Raw genomic sequence first — 22217 nt, forward strand, 5'->3', positions numbered from 1 at the left:
TTACTATGTTGAGTTATATCAAGGTTAAATAAAATAGCTGTTACATTCAAACCTAACCATCCATTGATTTTAGCCACTAGTCCTCTACATTTGTATAGATCCGATAACAAGAAAATCATGAGCAGAGTATGAGCCTTTTTATTGTAGGCTATACACAATTGTTGAGCGGGTACTATTTCCTCAAAAAATATATTACCACATTTCTCACTTGAGCTTTGGTCATACTGTGATTTGATTTCTCAAACAATATTTCACTTCCATACTTTTTTGGCAGTAATTTATAGCATATTCATTGTTTGAAAATGGAAACAGCTTTCACATTAGAGAAAAGTAGTCAGTACATAAAAAGTTAACACTTCCATAACAAATTCAGTTCTCTCACTTATAGTGCTAATTTTGTCTTATATTACAATATAATTGCAACCGAGACTGAAAAGACAGGATGAGGCCATTGAGATAATGAGTCACACCACAAACACTTTAAGGGTTACATGACATCATTAGCCTGTTCTGTCAAAAGAAAGAGAAATTCTCAAATGCCATTTAAAACAAGTCCACAATGTTACAGATTGAAGTCTCTGTCACTGGTTAGTTTAATAAACCATTACGTTTAGATGTTTTGAATGTATCAATCACAAATCAAAGACAGCGTGTTCTCTTGTGAGTGTAAAACATTTATTAATCTCGAGCCAATAAGGTGAAAACATGCTGAAAAGACTCCTCTAATTAACTTGAAGGCTCTTGAACAGTCCTTGGCTTCCAAGGCAGTTAATACCATAGGTCTACATCCCCATCCCACAGTGGTTGACGTGTCCAGTGTGCACCCCTGTAGCACTGTGCATCATCACTGCTGCCCTCTGGCTCTCAAAGGCCTCTCTCTCTCTACCAAGTGCCGCCATGTCCTGTTCCAACAGCATCCTGTCTCTTGCCAAGTTGGCTCTCTCGCTCTCCAGCCACTGCCGCTCTCTGTCTACCGCCGCTCTATCCCCCTCTATCGCTGCCCTCTCCCTCTCCACCATCTCCCACCCTCTCTCCAGTGTCACTGACTTCTGAGCAGCAGTGCCCCCTGCTGGCCCCCTACCCAACCTCTCCTCTCTCAGTGCACTCTCACACTCCGCTGTGGCCCGGTGGCACTCCTCGATGGTGGGGTGCACATAAATCTCTTGTTGGTACTCCAGTGTGATGTCACCCTTTTCCAGCAACGGGCATCCTCTATTTCGAGACGACTGTGAAGGGGAAGGCTCGGGGTCATCACCCTCCGTTATAGGGGTCAAGACAGGTCCGCTGGCGGCGAGGCGGCCCTCCATGGCCTCATTCATGAGGTAGAACCATGGCCAGGAAGCAGCGTTGTCTGCTATGCTCTCCATGCCCACAGGAGGGTACTTCAGGTCCTGTTCAGGGAACAAGAGGGGACAAGTGTTACCACAGTGTAGAATACAAACAACAGAGCAGACTTCAGCTGGGTGAAAGTGTTTTAGCAATGCATGGACATTATTAAGGATTGGTCCTTCAATATAAACATTCTGATTTTGATCCATTTAAACTTTGATTATTTCATGTTGCAGAAATTTGCCAGAAACACTTGACAGTTTGTTTACCTTATATCTTCTTTTTAAGTTGTCCCACTTCTTGGCCACCTGGTAAGTTGACACCTTTCCCAGGAGAACCAACTCTTTTAAAATGGCCCTGCACACAAAAATAACCAATGTGATCAGTGTTGATTATGCATATCTGACTTTAGTGCTTCATCATTGACATTTATTTTCATACTAAATCCTACTCACTTCCATGCAGCCTTGGCAGCATTTCGCCTCCCAGTGAAGAGAACCTCATTGGCCGCACGCAACTTAATCAGCCTCCTCGTATCCTGCTCTGTCACTGTCATCAAAACAAAATTAAAGTTACTATTCGTTTGCCAATGTTTTTCTTGATTGTTGCCTACAGTGCCTTCATAAAGTAGTCATACCCCTTGACTTAGTCCACATTGTTGTTTTGTTTATTTTTTTTCTCACACATCATGAAATACAGAAATCTCATTTAAATAAGTATTCACACCCTTTTACTCCAGATTGAGCTCAGATGGATCCAATTTCCTTTTATCATCTTTGAGACGTCGCTACAAATTGATTGGAGTCCACCTGTGGCCAATTTAATTGTTTGGAGATAAATTAGAAAGAAAACACCTGTCTATATAAGGTCCCATTGTTGACAGTGCATGTCAGAGCAGAAACTATACCATGAAGTCCAAGGAACTGGCTGTAGAGCTCTGAAATAGAGTGGTGGGGAGGCATATATCTGGGGAAGGGTGTAAAACTATTTCTAGAGTGTTGAAAGATTCCAACAGCACAGTGGTCTCCATCATTGGGAAATTGAACACATTTGGATCTACTCTGCCGAGAGCTGGCCATTTAACCAAACTGAGCAACCAGGCAAGAAAGACCTTGGTCAGGGAGATGACCAAGACCCTAATGACCACTCTGACAGAACTACAGAGTTCCTTGGCTAAGATGGGAGAACTGGCCAGAAGGACAACAATCTCTATAACACTTCACCAATCTGGACTTTATGGAAGAGTGTACCAGAAGGAAGCCACTCCTGAGAAAAAGCCACATGGCAACCTGAAGATTGCATAAAGGCATGTAAAAGACTCGGCGCATAAGGCAAAATATTATATGATCTGATGAGACAATGTAACCATTTGGCCTGAATGCAAAGCACTATGTCTGGAGAAAACCAGGCACAGCTGGTCACCGGTCTGAACACCATCCAAATCATGACGCATGGTGGCAGTATCATGCTATGGGGATGCTTTTCAGCGGCAGGGACTAGGAGACTGGTAAGGATAGAGGGAACAATGAATGGAGCCAAATACAGGCAAATCCTTGACGAGAACCTGCTTCAGAGTGCAAATGACCTTGGAATGGAAATCTTTGCCTCAGTCTAACAGGACAATGACCCCAAGCATACAGCCAAAGCAACCCTGGAATGGCTTCAGAACAGAAATGTGAAAGCGCTTGAGTGGCCCAGCCAAAGTTCAGACTTGAATCCAATTGAAAATCTTTGGAAAGACTTAGATTGCTGTTCTCCCACACTCCCCACCCAACTTGGTGGGTGAGAAAGCTTGAGATAATCCTCAAATGCAGATATTTGACCTGGATAGTTTGTGTGTATGCATTGATATGTAGGCTACGTATAAAAAAAAAAAAGGTATGTAGTTCTGTCTTTGAGCTGTTCTTGTCTATTGATGTTCTGTGTTATGTCAATATGTTTCATGTTTTGTGTGGACCCCAGGAAGAGTAGCTGCTGGTTTTGCAACAGTTAATGGGGATCCTAATAAAATACCAAATACAAGTAAACTGTGCATTCGGAAAAGTATACAGACACCTTGACTTTTTCCACATTTTGTTAGGTTACAGCCTTACTCAAATGTATTACATTGTGTCCCCCCTCAATCTACACACAATACCCCACAATAAAAAAGCAAAAACAGGTTTTTAGAAATATCTGCAAATGTTTTAAATATAAAAAATTGAAATATCAGACCTTTTACTCAGCACTTTGTTGAAGCACCTTTGGCAGTGATTACAGCCTTGAGTCTTCTTGGGTAAGACACTACAAGCTTGGCACACCTGTATTTGGGGAATTTCTCCCATTCTTCTCTGCAGATCCTCTCAAGCTTTGTCAGGTTGGATGGGGGAGCGTCGGAGCACAGCTATTTTCAGGTCTCTCCAGAGATCAGGTTCAAGTCCGGGCTCTGGCTGGGCCACTCAAGGACATTCAGAGACTTGTCCTGAAGCCACTCCTGCGTTGTTTTGGCTGTGTGCTTAGGGTTGTTGTACTGTTGGAAGGTGTATGTTCACCCAGTCTGAGGTCCTGAGTGACTTGAAGCAGGTTTTCATCAAGGATCTCTCTGTACTTTGCTCTGTTCATCTTTTCCTCGATCCTGAATAGTATCCCAGTCCCTGCCGCTGAAAAACATCCCCACAGCATGATGCTGCCACCACCATGCTTCACCATAGGGATGGTGCCAGGTTTCCTTCAGACGTGACACTTGGCATTCAGGCCAAAGAGTTCAATATTGGTTTCATCAGAACAGAGAATCTTGTTTCTCATGGTCTGAGAGTCTTTAGGTGCCTTTTGGCAAACTCCAAGTGGGCTGTCATGTGCCTTTTACTAAGGAGTGGATTCTCTGGACACTTTATCATAAAGGCCTGATTGGTTGAGTGCTGCAGAGATGGTTGTCCTTCTGGAAGGTTCTCCCATCTCCACAGAGGAACTCTGGAGCTCTGTCAGAGTGACCATCGGGTTCTTGGTCACCTCCCTGACCAAGGCCCTTCTCCCCCAATTGCTCAGTTTGGCCAGGCAGCCAGCTCTAGGAAGTGTCTTGGTGGTTCCAAAATTCTTCCATTTAAGAATGTGTTCTTCGGGACCTTCACAGCTGCAGCCATTCTTTTGGTACCCTTCCCCAGATCTGTGCCTCAGCACAATCCTGTCTCGGAGCTCTACAGCCAATTCCTTTGACCTCATGGCTTGGTTTTTGCTGAAATGCACTGTCAACTGTGGGACCTTATATAGACAGGTGTGTCCAATCAATTGAATTTACCACAGGTGGACTCCAATCAAGTTGTTGAAACTTCTCAAGGATGATCAACGGAAACAGGATGCACCTGAGCTCAATTGAGTCTAATAGCAAAAGGTCTGAATACTTATGTAAATAAGGTATGTTAAAAAAATATATATGTTTTTTAATACATTTGCAAAAATGTCTAAACCGGTTTTCATTATTTGGAAAAAGTAGAGGGGTCTGAATACTTTCCGAATGCACTGTACAAGACAATTCATGCTGTAATCTCAGCCAAAGGTGCTTCTACAAAGTATTCAGGGGTGTGAATTCTTATGTAAATTAGATCTGTATCTTATTTTTAATACTTTTGCAAAAGTTTCTAAACATATTTTCACTCTTCATTATAGGGTAGTGTGTGCAGGTGGGTGATAAACAAAATATGAATCAATATTGAATTCAGAATGTAACTACAAAATGTGGAATAAGTCAAGGAGTAATACTTTCTGAAGGCACTGTATATGGTTCATATTAAGGCTGACCGCATTTAGTCAACTGGTTGATTGTCTGGTCGATAGGCTCTTGGTCGGCCGGGAATTTTTTTGTTGAGCAGTCGCAAATATATAGATTTTTTCATGGCACACTTGACATGTCTGATTCTCGCCGGTCTCAGTGGACTAAATCCATTGAGGAAGCCGCGGGGATGCCACTATCCAAGGAAAAGGGGAGTGTGGCTAAGATGCACAAAGCACGTCTTTCCCGCCATTTCATGCACATTTATTGTTTCATAACTTCCTTGTGTGAATTGTTTGCCCTTTTGATTGTTAGTGTCTATCAATTCCCCATTACATATACAGTGGGGCAAAAAAGTATTTAGTCAGCCACCAATTGTGCAAGTTCCCTCACTTAAAAAGATGAGAGAGGCCTGTAATTTTCATCATAGGTACACTTCAACTATGACAGACAAAATAAGAAAAAAAAAATCCAGAAAATCACATTGTAGGACTTTTAATGAATTTGCAAATTATGGTAGAAAATAAGTATTTGGTCAATAACAGAAGTTTATCTCAATACTTTGTTATATACCCTTTCTTGGCAATGACAGAGGTCAAACGTTTTCTGTAAATATTCACAAGGTTTTCACACTGGTATTTTGGCCCATTCCTCCATGCAGATCTCCTCTAGAGCAGTGATGTTTTGGGGCTGTTGCTGGGCAACACGGACTTTCAACTCCCTCCAAAGATTTTCTATGGGGTTGAGATCTGGAGACTGGCTAGGCCACTCCAGGACCTTGAAATGCTTCTTACGAAGCCACTCCTTCGTTGTCCGGGCGGTGTGTTTGGGATCAGTGTCATGCTGAAAGACCCAGCCCCATTCATTCTTTCCTTTACATGGATCAGTCGTCCTGGTCCCTTTGCAGAAAAACAGCCCCAAAGCATGATGTTTCCACCCCCATGCTTCACAGTAGGTATGGTGTTCTTTGGATGCAACTCAGCATTCTTTGTCCTCCAAACACGACAAGTTGAGTGTTTCCCAAAAAGTTATATTTTGGTTTCATCTGACCATATGACATTCTCCCAATCTTCTTCTGGATCATCCAAATGCTCTCTAGCAAACTTCAGACGGGCCTGGACATGTACTGGCCTAAGCAGGGGGACACGTCTGGCACTGCAGGATTTGAGTCCCTGGCGGCGTAGTGTGTTACTGATGGTAGGCTTTGTTACTATGGTCTCAGCTCTTCACTAGGTCCCCCCGTGTGGGTCTGGGAATTTGGGGAATTTTGCTCACCGTTCTTGTGATCATTTTGATCCCACGGGGTGAGATCTTGCGTGGAGCCCCAGATCGAGGGAGATTATCAGTGGTCTTGTATGTCTTCCATTTCCTAATAATTGCTCCCACAGTTGATTTACTCAAACCAAGCTGCTTACCTATTGCAGATTCAGTCTTCACAGCCTGGTGAAGGTCTACAATTTTGTTTCTGGTGTCCTTTGACAGCTCTTTGGTCTTGGCCATAGTGGAGTTTGGAGTGTGACTGTTTGAGGTTGTGGACAGGTGTCTTTTATACTGATAACAAGTTCAAAAAGGTGCCATTAATACAGGTAACGAGTGGAGGACAGATGAGCCTCTTAAAGAAGAAGTTACAGGTCTGTGAGAGCCAGAAATCTTGCTTGTTTGTAGGTGACCAAATACTTATTTTCCACCATAATTTGCAAATAAATTCATAAAAAATCCTACAATGTGATTTTCTGGATTTTTTCTCTCGTTTTGTCTGTCATAGTTGAATTGTACCTATGATGACAATTACAGGCCTCTCAACTTTTTAAGTGGGAGAACTTGCACAATTGGTGGCTGACTAAATACTTTTTTGCCCCACTGTAATCACCAGTAGTAACCTACATTTACTTTAATTCACATAATTTCTAATCTACAATATTTGTTTGGTTACGGTAATTTCTGTTAATGCATTCAATATTATTATTACAGTCGTGAAGCTCTCTCATGGTCGGAGTGGAAATGTTGTTTGCAGAGCTCACAACCTATGCTACACTTGTGAGAAAAAGTTTTGGTTTATTTCTTAACATTTACAAATTGTACATTTTTTTTCCATTGTCTTTTGTTTGGAGAGCTCCTGTCAATGTTGAGTAAGGATGTGCACCTGATTACGCATATAGAAGTAGGCCTAGGCTACTTGACTTATAAATGTGCCTATTTGGGGCTGTTGGATAGTATTTCTGATTGTCTTAACTCACTACCACTATTGAGCTGTGGAGCTTCTCAAATTAAAAATGTCTTAAACTCAAACAGCAAGTAAACAAAGTCTCTTTTTAGATTCCATTGAGAATGACAATAGTTCCTCAATGTATTTGACAAATATTTCCAGGTCTCTCCCTTTTGATAACCACTCGGCCTGAAAGGGAAAAATGTAATGCTCGGATCCAGTGTAAACTTCAAAATAATGTATTACTTATTATCCCTTGCACAAATAGTCTACAGCTGTGTCTGTCCTAAGCTCACTAGGGTGGGAAACTGAGGGCCCAGTATTTTCTATCCAATGTTGAAAATTTGCTAGCAATGGGCTTTGGGCCGGACACAGTTGATACATGTTTCAAGTTCATTGCAGACAGACATGCGTAGCCAATGTGATTTATAGTATATTTATCAGGATATTTTCTACCTTCAGGCTACCATGTTTTTATTTGTTTGTTAGATAGAATTTAGATGAACCACATTACAATGATTTTGAGATATAAAAGACAATACATTAAATCAAACTGTTCCACAAAAATGTGCAAATGAAAATCATAACTGGCACACAGATCAATAGAAATGGTAAGATAAATTGTCACTCCAAATGGAAAAAGGTTGCCGACCCCTGGTGTAGCCTATTACCGGCAACTTCAGGAGTGTAACGGCAAGGCAGAATCTTTGAAGGCGAGCAGCAGCAGGAGGAGGAGGGTACGGAACAGTTATTTTTTCCCCTTCTGGTTAGGCTATCTTGATCTCTGGCTCCCTTGAGTCATTTGTGTGACTTAATTATTTAATAAAACAGCGAGCTTAAAGCATCAGACAAGCTCAGTACATATAGTTGATTTTATTAAAACACATAGGGTGTGTCTATATATGGAAAAGTACATGTTTTTAAATTTCGACCAATCGATTGCTCAAAAGAAAAGACTACTCTCGTTCGACCAAGATTTATTTTAGTCGGGGACAGCCCTAGTCCATATAGACCTGAACACATTAATCCATTTTTACTCATGAAATTTGACTTCTAAAAGTATATTTTATCCTCCTTGAAAAGAACATTCGGAGACATGAAGAATGAAGGAATGACACTGACTTTTATAGGAGAATTCCACAGGTGTGGGGCACTCTTCTCCACTGGCGTCTAAGAACGTAACCGTTCCATCCACCTCTGTCCCCTCTGGTCTCATTCCCTCTTCCAGATCAGAAATCTCACTCCTTTCTGGCATGGGACACGGGTCTCTCTCTGTAGGCATCGGTGAGGATACAAACAAGTAGTCTTCCTCGTTCATCCATATGGGAGTTATTTTGGGGGCTCTCGCGGCCAGTCGGCCCTCGAAGGCATCATTCATGAGTTGGAACCAAGGCCAGGAGGCAGGGGTGCTCTGGTTCTCCATGCCACGCGGCGGATACTTCAAGTCCTAAGAGAAGATATAAACTTATTAGGAGATATCACTTAGTGTGACCTATCCATCTTCTGGTCCCCACATATGAGCATCCATGTACATATACACTGACTGTACAAAACATTAGGGACACCTCTTTCCATGAGACTGACAAGGGGAATCCAGGTGAAAGCTATGATCCCTTATTGATGTCACCTGTTAAATTCACTTCAAACAGTGTAGAAGAAGGGGAGGAGACAGGTTAAATAATTGTTTTTAAACTTTGAGATATGGATCATGTACGTGTGCCATTCAAAGGGTGAATGCGCAAGACAAAAGTGCCTTTGAACGGGGTATGGTAGTAGGTGTCAGGCACACTGGTTTGAGTGTGTCAAGATCTGCAACGCCACCGGGTTTTTCACGCTCAACAGTTTCCCGTATGGATCAAGAATGGTCCAGCACCTGTCGAAGCTGGCCGCGACCGTGAGGCCCATGGGGCGGAGCACAATTGGCCCAGCATTGTCTGGGTTAGGGGAGGGTTTGGCCGGCAGGGATGTCCTGTGACGCTGTGCACGCTGACACAGTCACCAGGTGACTGTGTCAGCGGTGTTTCCTCCGACACATTGGTGCGGCTGGCTTCCGGGTTAATGGGCATTGTGTCAAGAAGCAGTGCGGCTTGGTTGGGTTGTGTTTCGGAGGACGCACGGCTTTTGACCTTCGCCTCTCCAGAGTCCGTACGGGAGTTGCAGCGATGAGACAAGACTAACTACCAATTGGATACCACAAAATTGGGGAGAAAAATGGAGTAAAGAAATAAATATATATAAAAAGAATGGTCTACCACCCAAAGGACATCCAGACAACTTGACACAACTGTGGGAAGCACTGGAGTCAACATGGGTCAGCATCCCTGTGGAACACTTGACACCTTGTAGAGTCCATGCCCTTATGAATTGGGGCCGTTCTGAGGCCAAAAGGGGTGAAACTCAATATTAGGAAAAGTGTTACTAATGTTTTGTACAGTCAGTGTACATGTGCAAGCAACTACACACACAGCCCCTGAAACAGGGTGAGAAATCATGGACAAAATATACATGGACACACACTAGTTACAATACCTTGAATTTTGTCTTCAGGTTGTCCCACTTTTTGGCAACCTGGTCAGCAGACAACTTTCCTGCGAGGCCCATCTCTTTTACTATAGCCCTACAGAGAAATAATGGAAGTATAAAATAAACTGAGTACATTGACTGGAAATATCACATTTTTATTTAGCCAAATAGTTTCTTCCAACACAAGCTAACTCACCTCCAGGCAGGCTTGGCTGTATTTCTCTTCCCTGTGAAAAGAGCCTCATTGGAAGCACGCAGCTCTATCAATCTCTTGGTGTCCTCCTCAGTCACTGTAAATCAAGCAAATATAACAACTAGCGTTATTATTCACAAATAATTGTTATCGAAGTAACTTGTTGCTAGTTAGCTTATTGCCAATAACTCAAACATGCACTTTATAAACTGTCTGGGTCGACCAATACCATTCCAAGAAAGTGGAAAATCATATTGATGTATATTTTGAGCAAATAGTCCCTTTGAAAGGCAAAACATCATCACTTACGCTTATATGAGAATTCTGTGGCCGTGTGATACTCCCCTATGGTGGCCCCTTGGAAGACGGCTGCTCCATTCCTCTCCTCCGTTTCCACCAGCTCATCCATCTCAGACTCTGTCAAGAACTCAGACATCCCCCCCTTCCCTGGCATCCGACGAGCCCTCTTCCTTGGTAGTGGAGAGGGCTCAAACTCCTCATCACCCTCCTCTACTACTGGCGTCAGGATGGGGGCGCAGCCGGCGAATCGTCCCTCCATGGCATCATTCATGCGGTAGAACCAGGGCCAGGAATTTGGGTTGCTCTCCATGCTGCGGGCTGGACATTTCAACTCCTGCACCAAAAGAGGAATAAAGTGTCTGGGTTCAGTGGACAAAGCAGTGTGGAGTGGAATTGAGAAGAGATGTGTGCAGGAGGTGATGAGAGAGCGATACATTGTGGATTAAGAATAACTTCAAGAAACTTTGGGAATGTTTCTTATACACTACACAAAAAAATTCAAGAATGAAAATGAAACGCACAAATACGCTGGTTGAGTACTGCCGTCACTGTCACATTACCTTATATCGCCTCTTGAGGTTATCCCACTTTTTGGCAAGCTGGTCAGTAGTCAGCTTTCCCTGAAGGCCCAACTCATTCAAAATAGCTCTGCAGGAAAACATGGAGACAACATAACTGCACCACATATCACACTTTCACAAAATGCTTGAAGACATGGCTAAAGGTCAATCAGATTTGTGAACATGGTCCCTAGCTGTGTGTTGCCGCTTTCCATTTTGTCTGTTGTTTGTGAGGTGTGGAAACACTTTGTTGCTTTTATTAATTTTGTCTTGCTGCTTTTTGTTCTATGTTGCTCTGTCTGTATGCTATGTCTTGCTTGTCCTATGTTGCTATTGTCTATATTGTAATTGTTTTTAATAACCTGCCCAGGGACTGCGGTTGAAAATTAGCCGGCCGGCTAAAACCGTCACTTTTACTGAAACGTTGATTAATGTGCACTGTCCCTGTAAAAATAAAATAAACTCAAACACAGAAGGTTGGTGGCACCTTAATTGGGGAGGACGGGCTCATAGTAATGGCTGGAACGAAATCAATGGAATGGTAATCGAACTCATCAAACACATGGTTTTCCATGTGTTTGATACCATTCCATTTACTCCATTCCAGCCCTTATTATGAGCCCGTCCTCCACTCAGCAATCTCCTGTCAGAGACAAACAAAAATGCAGAAGACAACAATTTGCAAACTAATTCTCATTTAGAGCAGTTAACGAAATCTGAAATGATCAAATAGGTATAAGCAATATGGTAATAGCTCCAAGTCGAGCTAGAAAGACTTATCACCATATTGTTTACACCTATCCAGTCCTTTTAGACATACATAAGTGCAAAGGAGCTGGAGGTGGATTTGGGACAGATAATCACAGGATGTGCTGGGACAAAACATGGTCTGTATATGTCCTTTCCAAACATACTCACCTCCAGGCAGGCTTGGCAGTATGTTTTCTGCCTGTGAAGAGAGCCTCATTCACGGCACGCAGCTTTATCATTCTCTCCGTCTCCTGCTCTGTCACTGATAAGCAGGAACCAATGTCAGTAATATGAATCAGGTACATCAGATTGAGCATACATTACCATGTATCAAATAACACACCATTTTTTGCAGCAAGCTTGCTAACAACCAATAACTACAATTAAATTCTTATTCTTGAATTTGAACCTTTATTTAACTAGGCAAGTCGGTTAAGAACAAATTCTTATTTACAATGACGGCACACATCGGCCAAACCCGGACGATGCTGGGCCAATTGTGTGCCGCCATATGGGATTCCTAATCACGGCCGGTTGTGTTACAGCCTGGATTTGAACCAGGGTGTGTGTAGTGATGCCTCAAGCACTGAGATGCAGTGCCATAGACCGCTGCGCCACTAGGGAACCTTAAAGACCAGAGTCTAGACCAGGGTTCTCCAACCCTTTCCTGGAGAGCTACTGTCCTGTAGGTTTTTGCTCCAATCCATCCTAATCTACAGCACCTGATTCTAATAATTAATTGAACTGAATCAGGTTAGTTACAACTGGGTTTGGACTGAAAACCTACAGGATGGTAGCTCTTCAGGAACAGTGTTGGAGAGCCCTGGACTAAACAGACCTCCTGGTCAAATTAAGGTTGAAGAAATAATTTGAAAGGTCAACAGAATCAGAGTATCCCCAACTCACTTACTTTTATACGAGCATTCTGAAATTCTTCGCCAGCCCATAGTAGTAGGGCCCTCAGTCTGAGTTGCATCAGTGTTAACAGTTGCATTGTCCTCCAAGTTCTCTGTCCCCACACTGTCCTCCATCTCAGTTTTGATCAAGAACTCCAAAATGTCAGCACCGTCACCCCCCTGTCCTCTCTCGTTGGTTAATGGTGAGGAAGAACCTGGAGCCTCACCAGCCAAAGATGCCACTGCCAAAACTTGGGCGCTGTTGAAGAGGCGTCCTTCCATGGCCTTGCCCATAAATTGGAACCAGGGCCAGGAGGCTATGCTGGTAGCAACAGTGTCCTTGCCAAGAAAAATGTATTTAAAGTCCTAAAAGACAAATACAAAAGTGTGACTATGGCTGGGATGAGGCTTTTTTGTTTTGACTTCATGATCAGTAAATATTGACAATATCAGTAAACACTTATTTTAGAAGTCCGAAATCTCAGTCTTCTAAGAACACAAGCCCACTTTACCTTGTATTTGGTCTTCAGATTTTCCAACTTTTTGGCAATCTGGTCAGCTGTCAGCTTTCCATCAAGACCCAAACCCCTTAGAATTGCACTGCACCGTTAAAAGATAGATATAAACCTGGTTGTGGTATACTGGTGTATACAATTTCATACACCAACCCTGACATATTTGGAGAATAAGAGCCCCTCCTCCCAGCTGCCCACTGCACTGAGGCTAGGAAACAATGTCACCACCGATAAATCCACTATAATTGAGAATTTCAATAAGCATTTTTCTACGGCTAGCCATGCTTTCCACCTGGCTACCCCTACCCCAGTCAACAGCTCTGCACCCCCACAGCAACTTGCCCAAGCCTCCACCATCTCCTTCACCCAAATCCAGATAGCTGATGTTCTGAAAGAGCAGCAAAATCTGGACCCCTACAAAATCAGCTGGGCTAGACAATCCAGAAGCTCTCTTTCTAAAATTATCCACCGCAATTGTTGCAACCCCTATTACCAGTCTGTTCAACCTCTCTTTCGTATCATCTGAGATCCCCAAAGATTGGAAAGCTGCCGTGGTCATTCCCCTCTTCAAAGGCGGTGACACTCTAGACCCAAACTGCTACAGACCTATATCTATCCTATCCTGCCTTTCTAAGGTCTTCGAAAGCCAAGTTAACAAACAGATTACAGACCATTTCGAATCCCACCGTACCTTCTCCGCTATGCAATCTGGTTTCAGAGCTGGTCAATGGTGCACCTCAGCCACGCTAAAGTTCCTAAACGATATCAAACCGCCATCGACAAAAGACAATACTGTGCAGTCGTATTCATCAAACTGGCCAAGGCTTTGGACTCTGTCAATCACCGCATTCTTATCGGCAGACTCAACAGACTTGGTTTCTCAAATGATTGCCTCGCCTGGTTCACCAACTACTTCTCAGACAGAGTTCAGTGTGTCAAATTGGAAAGCCTGTTGTCCGGACCTCTGGCAGTCTATGGGGGTGCCACAGAGTTCAATTCTCGGGCCGACTCTTTCCTCTGTATACATCAATGTCGCTCTTGCTGCTGGTGATTATCTGATCCATCTCTACGCAGACAACACCATTCTGTATACTTCTGACCCTTCTTTGGATACTGTGTTAACTAACCTCCAGATGAGCTTCAATGCCATACAACTCTCCTTCCGTGGCCTCCAACTGCTCTTAAATGCAAGTAAAACTAAATGCATGCTCTTCAACCGATCTCTGCCCGCACATGCCCGCACGTCTAGCATCACTACTCTGGACAGTTCTGACTTAGAATATGTGGACAACTACCTAGGTGTCTGGTTAGACTGTAAACTCTCCTTCCAGACTCACATTAAGCATCTCCAATCCAAAATTAAATCTAGAATCGGCTTCCTATTTCACAACAAAGCATTCTTCACTCATGCCGCCAAACATACCCTCGTAAAACTGATTATCCTCCCGATCCTTGACTTCGGCGATGTCATTTACAAAATAGCCTCCAACACTCTACTCAGCAAATTGGATGCCACTGGATGCCAGTGGATGGCACTGTCACAGTGCCATCTGTTTTGTCACCAAAGCCCCGTATACTACCCACCATTGCAACCTGTATGCTCTCGTTAGCTGGCCCTATCTTCATATTCGTCGCCAAACCCACTGGCTCCAGGTCATCTGTAAGTCTTTGCTAGGTAAAGCCCCGCCTTATCTCAGCTCACTGGTCACCATAGCAGCACCCACCTGTAGCACGCGCTCCAGCAGGTCTATTTCACTGATCACCCCCAAAGCCAAGTCCTCCTTTGACTGGCTTTCCTTCCAGTTCTCTGCTGCCAATGACTGGAACGAATTGCAACAACAACAAAAAATCACTGAAGCTGGCGACTCATATCTCCCTCACTAACTTTAAGCGTCAGCTTTCAGAGCAGCTCACAGATCATTGCGCCTGTACATAGCCCATCTGTAAATAGCCCACTCAACTAGAGGTCGGCCGATTAATTAGGGCCGATTTCAAATTTTCATAACAATCGGTAATCGGTATTTTTGGACACCAATCATGGCCGATTACATTGCACTCCACGAGGAGACTGCGTGGCAGGCGGACTACCGGTAATGTGAATGCAGCAAGGAGCCAAGGTAAGAAGCTAGCTAGCAATAAATGTATCTTATAAAAAACTGTCAATCTTAACATAATCATTAGTTAAACTAGTAATATCATCAACCATGTGTGTAGTTATCTAGCTTGCCCTCATTGAATCACAGCCTACTTCGCCAAATGGGTGATTTAACAAGCGCATTCGTGAAAAAAAGCCCTGTCGTTGCACCAATGTGTACCTAACCATAAACATCAACGCCTCTCTTAAAATCAATACACAAGTATATATTTTTTAAACCTGCATATTTAGTTAATATTGCATGCTAACATTAATGTCTTTTAACTAGGGAAAATGTGTCACTTCTCTTGCGTTCTGTGCAACAGAGTCAGGGTATATGCAGCAGTTTGGGCCGCCTGGCTCGTTGCGAACTGTGTGAAGACCATTTCTTCCTAACAAAGATAGCCAACTTCGCCAAACGCGGGATGATTTAACAAAAGCGCATTTGCGAAAAAAGCACAATCGTTGCACAAATGTACCTAACCATAAACATCAACGCCTTTCTTAAAATCAATACACAGAAGTATATATTTTTAAACCTGCATATTTAGTTAAAAGAAATTCATGTTAGTAGGCAATATTAAACTTGGGATATTGTGTCACTTCTCTTGCATTTCATTGCACGCAGAGTCAGGGTATATGCAACAGTTTGGGTCGCCTGGCTAGTTGCAAACTAATTTGCCAGAATTTTATGACATAACATTGAAGGTTGTGCAATGAAACAGCAATATTTAGACTTATGGATGCCACCCGTTAGATAAAATACGGAACGGTTCCGTATTTCACTGAAAGAATAAACGTTCTGTTTTCGAAATGATCGTTTCCGGATTTGACTATATTAATGGCCTAAGGCTCGTATTTCTGTGTGTTATTATATTATTAAGTCTATGATTTGATAGAGCAGTCTGACTGAGCGATGGTAGGCAGCAGCAGGCTCGTAAGCATTCATTCAAACAGCACTTTACTGCGTTTGCCAGCAGCTCTTTTATGACTTTTATGACTTCAAGCCAATCAACTCCCGAGATTAGGCTGGCAATACTAAAGTACCTATTAGAACATCCAATAGTCAAAGGTACATGAAATACAAATGGTATAGAGAGAAATAGTCCTATAATAACTACATCCGAAAACTTCTTACCTGGGAATATTAAAGACTCATGTTGAACGGAACCACCAGCTTTCATATGTTCTCATGTTCTGAGCAAGGAACTTAAAAACGTTAGCTTTTTTACATGGCACATATTGCACTTTTACTTTCTTCTCTAACACTTTGTTGTTGCATTATTTAAACCAAATTGAAAAGGTTTCATTATTTATTTGAGACTAAATAGATTTTATTGATGTATTATATTAAGTTAAAATAAAAGTGTTCATTGTTCATTCAGTATTGTTGTAATTGTCATTATTACAAATATGTATATTAAAAAAGTATCTGCTTTTTTTGGTCCTCCAATAATCGGTATCGAGTTGAGTTGAAAAATCATAATCTGTCGACCTCTACACTCAACTACCTCATCCCCATATTATTATTTTGCTCCTTTGCACCCCAGTATCTCTACTTGCACATTCATCTTCTGCACATATATCACTCCAGTGTTTAATTGCTAAATTGTAATTATTTCGCCACTATGGCCTATTTATTGCCTTACCTCATTTGCACACACTGTATATATATTTTTATATTGTGTTATTGACTGTACGTTTCTTTATTCCATGTGTAACTCTGTGTTGTTGTTTGTGTCACACTGCTTTGCTTTATCTTGGCCAGGTCGCAGTTGTAAATGAGAACTTGTTCTCAACTGGCCTACCTGGTTAAATAAAGGTGAAATAAATAAATAAATAAATAAATACTTCCAGGCAACCTTGGCAGCATTTATTTGTCCTGTGAAAATAACATCATTGGAGGAACAGAGTTCTATTAACCTCTTGATGTCCTTTTCAGATACCGTAAACAAAACACAATGTATTGAAATCTCCTTGTCTATAACAAGCTAGAGATCTCGATGGAGGCACAGCTGATAAAAACAATCCACATAATAAATTACTTTACTAGTAAAACAACCTGCAATTGAACATGTTACAATTGACCTTCTGCCAGCTAACTAAATTAGACAAGGGAAATTAGCTAATAACGTTAGCTACTCACTTTTATAAGAGCTATTCGTGACGGGAAGTGGGTCCACCATTTGCGCCAGCTAAAGAATGGAGAAGTGAACACTTACAGGAAGGAAGCGTGCCCAAGCTTTTCATCCAGTGAGCTTACTATAAGAATAGCTGAGTAGGTAGTTGTACCTATCCTGCAGCCAGAATCTCGTTGAGTTTGATAATATTTCTCTTCAAGGTGCAGTTTGTTTAAACAAAGAACTTTGGATTTGCCAGCGCTCGATTCGTTGTTTGGCTAGGAGCTAACGTTTTCGTAGCCTAGGCAGGCAACAGTGGCCGCTAACGTTTTGGTAGCAAGCAGCTAGCTCAGATAACCCAACCCACTAACGGAATAACAATCAAAACAATTTCTTCCTTTCATCTCGCAGTAAATTTGTCCATGTGTTAGGAATATTTCGAGTTGGTACCAAATGGAACAGGTTGCACAATAATGTACAACATTTAACGAGATGTTATGCAGTTTTTCTTCTATTTAACAAGCTGGCTAGTGAGGGGATTCTATTAATCTCGCCCGGGCAGGCGTATTTTGCAACGCGTGGAAGATAATTGCATTCGTTTTGGAAGCGGGCTGTCTCCCGGGCATGAGCCGGCTGCCCCGTTCTGCCCGAAAGTGATGTCGGCTCAAAACAAAAGTGGAGTAATCAAATTGTATTGGTCACATACATGGTTAGCAGATGCTTGTGCTTTTAATTACTACAGTGCCGAAATATCTAACAAGTAATCCAACAATTCCACAACAACTACCTAATACACAGATCTAAGTAAAGAGATGGAATAAGAATATGTACAGTGCCTTGCGAAAGTATTCGGCCCCCTTGAACTTTGCGACCTTTTGCCACATTTCAGGCTTCAAACATAAAGATATAAAACTGTATTTTTTTGTGAAGAATCAACAACAAGTGGGACACAATCATGAAGTGGAACGACATTTATTGGATATTTCAAACTTTTTTAACAAATCAAAAACTGAAAAATTGGGCGTGCAAAATTATTCAGCCCCTGGAGCAAACTCTCCAGAAGTTCAGTGAGGAGGATCTCTGAATGATCCAATGTTGACCTAAATGACTAATGCTGATAAATACAATCCACCTGTGTGTAATCAAGTCTCCGTATAAATGCATCTGCACTGTGATAGTCTCAGAGGTCCGTTAAAAGCGCAGAGAGCATCATGAAGAACATGGAACACACCAGGCAGGTCCGAGATACTGTTGTGAAGAAGTTTAAAGCCGGATTTGGATACAAAAAGATTTCCCAAGCTTTAAACATCCCAAGGAGCACTGTGCAAGCGATAATATTGAAATGGAAGGAGTATCAGACCACTGCAAATCTACCAAGACCTGGCCGTCCCTCTAAACTTTCAGCTCATACAAGGAGAAGACTGATCAGAGATGCAGCCAAGAGGCCCATGATCACTCTGGATGAACTGCAGAGATCTACAGCTGAGGTGGGAGACTCTGTCCATAGGACAACAATCAGTTGTATATTGCACAAATCTGGCCTTTATGGAAGAGTGGCAAGAAGAAAGCCATTTCTTAAAGATATCCATAAAAAGTGTCGTTTAAAGTTTGCCACAAGCCACCTGGGAGACACACCAAACATGTGGAAGAAGGTGCTCTGGTCAGATGAAACCAAAATTGAACTTTTTGGCAACAATGCAAAACGTTATGTTTGGCGTAAAAGCAACACAGCTGAACACACCACCCCACTGTCAAACATGGTGGTGGCAGCATCATGGTTTGGGCCTGCTTTTCTTCAGCAGGGACAGGGAAGATGGTTAAAATTGATGGGAAGATGGATGGAGCCAAATACAGGACCATTCTGGAAGAAAACCTGATGGAGTCTGCAAAAGACCTGAGACTGGGACGGAGATTTGTCTTCCAACAAGACAATGATCCAAAACATAAAGCAAAATCTACAATGGACTGGTTCAAAAATAAACATATCCAGGTGTTAGAATGGCCAAGTCAAAGTCCAGACCTGAATCCAATCGAGAATCTGTGGAAAGAACTGAAAACTGCTGTTCACAAATGCTCTCCATCCAACCTCACTGAGCTCGAGCTGTTTTGCAAGGAGGAATGGGAAAAAATGTCAGTCTCTCGATGTGCAAAACTGATAGAGACATACCCCAAGCGAGTTACAGCTGTAATCGCAGCAAAAGGTGGCGCTACAAAGTATTAATTTAAGGGGGCTGAATAATTTTGCACGCCCAATTTTTCAGTTTTTGATTTGTTAAAAAAGTTTGAAATATCCAATAAATGTCGTTCCACTTCATGATTGTGTCCCACTTGTTGTTGATTCTTCACAAAAAAATACAGTTTTATATCTTTATGTTTGAAGCCTGAAATGTGGCAAAAGGTCGCAAAGTTCAAGGGGGCCGAATACTTTCGCAAGGCACTGTACATATAAATATGAATGAGCAATGACCGAGTGACATAGGCAAGATGCAATAGATGGTCTAAAATACAGTATATACATATGGGATGAGAAATACAAGATATGTAAACCTCATTATTAAAGTGTCATTAATAAAGTGACTAGGGATCCATTTGTTAGAGTGGCTAATGATTTCAAGTCTGTATGTTGTCAGCAGCCGCTTTGTGTTAGTGATGGCTGTTTATTCGCCTGTAGTTTTCCTTACATCCACCAACAGCAGTTAGGGACCATCAACGTAGTGACCATTACTCTTAAAACATTCAAAACTGGTTCTAGCTAACCCGATGGCATAGACACACATTGCACAATTTTTTTTTTGTGTCAGTTTACATCTCACACTATTTTAAATTATTTATTTACATTTTTGAAATTCAACAGCGCCTTGGTCATGTGACCCACACATCTCAAACAAGGTTCATAATGTACACTCAGTGGGCCTACACATTGGACAACCTTTTGTTTGTCCATTTGAGAAATTCAATAGCTCCTTAGTCTTAGGACCTACAACTCTCAAACTACTTTCAGAATATCTACTGAGTAGCCATATATATAGCACAATCTTTTGTTTATCCATTTTCATCTCACACGATTTAACATTCATTTTCAATGTTTCTAATTTCAATAGCCCCTTGGTCATGTGACCTACTGGACTCAAACAAGGTTCAGAATGTACACTCAGTTGGCCTACACATTGCATACCCTTTGGTTTGTCCAGTTTCATCACACACGATTTTACATTAATTTTTTTAACTTTCTCATTTCAATAGCTCCTTGGTCATGTGACCTACTGTCCCCAACCAAGGTTCAGAATGAACACTGACTGTCCTTCTATATTGCACACTCTAAGTTTGTCCATTTTCTGTCTCACAAGATTTTACATACAGTGCCTTGCAAAAGTCTTCATCCCCCTTGTCGTTTTTCCTATTTTGTTGCATTACAACCTGTAATTTAAATAGATTTTTATTTGGATTTCATATAATGAACATACACAAAATAGTCCAAATTGGTGAAGGGAAATGAAAAAAAAAACATGTTTCAAAATATTCAAAAATTATTGAAACGGAAAAGTGGCAAACAGGTCAGGGACAACGTTGTGGAGAAGTATAAATCAGGGTTGGGTTATAAAAAAATATCCTAAACTTTGAACATCCCATGGAGCACCATTAAATCCATTATTAGAAAATGGAGAGAATATGGCACCACAACAAACCTGCCAAGAGAGGGCCGTCCACCAAAACTCATGGACCAGGCAAGGAGGCCATTAATCAGTGGCAACAAAGAGACCAAAGATAACCATGAAGGAGCTGCAAAGCTCCACAGCGGAGATTGGAATATCTGTCCATAGGACTGTCCATAGTACACTCCACCGAGCAGGGCTTTATGGAAGAGTGGCCAGAAAAAAGCCATTGCTTAAAGAGAAAAATAAGCAAACATGTTTGGTGTTCGCCAAAAGGCATGTGGGGGACTCCCCAAACATATGGACGAAGGTACTCTGGTCAGATGAGACTAAAATTAAGCTTTTTGTCCATCGAGGAAAATACTATGTCTGGCGCAAACACAACACCTCTAATCACCCAGAGAACACCATCCCTACAGTGAAGCATGGTGGTGGCAGCATCATGCTGTGGGGATGTTTTTCATCGGCAGGGACTGAGAAACTGGTCAGAATTGAAGGAATGATGGATGGCACTAAATACAGGGACATTCTTGAGAGGAAACCTGTTTCAATCTTCCATAGATTTGAGACTGGGTTGGAGATTCACCTTCCAGCAGGACAATGACCCTAACCATACTGCTAAAGCAACACTTGAGTGGTTTAAGGGGAAACGTCTTAGAATGGCCTAGTCAAAGCCCAGACCTCAATCCAATTGAGAATCTGTGGTATGACTTAATGATTTCTGTACACCAGCCGAAACCATCCAACTTGAAGGAGCTGGAGCAGGTTTGCCTTGAAGAATGGGCAAAAATCCCAGTGGCTAGATGTGCCAAGCTAATAGAGACATATCCCAAGAGACGTGCAGCTTTAATTGCTGCAAAGGGTCTCTCTACAAAGTATTGACTTGGGGGGGGGGGTGAATAGTTATGCATGCTCAAGTTTTCTGTTTTTTTGTCTGATTTCTTGTTTGTTTCACAATAAAACATATTTTGCATCTTCAAAGTGGTAGGCATGTTGTGTAAATCAAATGATACAAACACCCAAAAAATAAAATTTTCATTCCAGGTTGTAAGACAACAAAATAGGACAAATGCCAAGGGGGTGAATACTTTCGCAAGCCATTGTACATTTGTCAAACCTTCTAATTTCAATAGATCCTTGGTCATGTGACCTACTGACCTCAAAAGAGGTTCAGAATGTACACCGGCTACCCTTCTATATCGCACACTCTTTAGTTCGTCCATTTTCATCTCACAAGATTTTACATTAATTTTTCAAATTTTCTAATTTCAATAGCTCCTTGTTCATGTTATC

At 41.9% G+C, this 22217-nt stretch overlaps 1 protein-coding gene across 6 annotated transcripts; it reads right to left on the reverse strand.

The window, feature by feature from the left end:
- Positions 1 to 122: 122 nt before the first annotated feature.
- LOC110497515 (uncharacterized) lies at positions 123 to 17853 on the reverse strand. 6 transcript variants are annotated; one of them, XM_090209226.1, is made up of 13 exons: positions 17298 to 17831; positions 14742 to 14837; positions 13015 to 13102; positions 12517 to 12868; positions 11775 to 11868; positions 10857 to 10944; positions 10306 to 10630; positions 10000 to 10093; positions 9810 to 9897; positions 8403 to 8727; positions 1785 to 1878; positions 1599 to 1686; positions 123 to 1391 (listed from the first exon to the last, which is right to left on the reverse strand). In XM_090209226.1, the coding sequence occupies exons 4-13, from the start codon at positions 12794 to 12796 to the stop codon at positions 783 to 785; spliced, it is 2085 nt and encodes a 694-aa protein (XP_090065352.1). In that variant the 5' UTR covers positions 12797 to 12868; positions 13015 to 13102; positions 14742 to 14837; positions 17298 to 17831; the 3' UTR covers positions 123 to 782. The 6 variants fall into 6 exon arrangements, with proteins under 6 accessions (XP_090065352.1, XP_090065359.1, XP_090065355.1 ...); XM_090209233.1 differs by lacking the exon at positions 14742 to 14837 and having other exon boundaries at positions 17298 to 17851; XM_090209229.1 differs by lacking the exon at positions 13015 to 13102 and having other exon boundaries at positions 17298 to 17827.
- Positions 17854 to 22217: the final 4364 nt, after the last annotated feature.

Source organism: Oncorhynchus mykiss, chromosome 2 (assembly GCF_057628025.1).
Source record: "Oncorhynchus mykiss isolate SJ-2025 chromosome 2, ASM5762802v1, whole genome shotgun sequence".
NCBI classification, from domain to species: Eukaryota; Metazoa; Chordata; class Actinopteri; order Salmoniformes; family Salmonidae; genus Oncorhynchus; species Oncorhynchus mykiss.

Bases quoted from the DNA above. Each gene is read 5' to 3' on its own strand.
- LOC110497515 (XM_090209221.1), bottom strand. From the start codon at position 12,796: ATGGGCAAGGCCATGGAAGGACGCCTCTTCAACAGCGCCCAAGTTTTG. The intron at 11,869-12,516 runs GTAAGTGAGTTG...CCTGCTTATCAG, and splicing joins TTCAGAATGCTCGTATAAAA to TGACAGAGCAGGAGACGGAG. The intron at 9,898-9,999 runs GTGAGTTAGCTT...ATTTCTCTGTAG, and splicing joins ACAGCCAAGCCTGCCTGGAG to GGCTATAGTAAAAGAGATGG.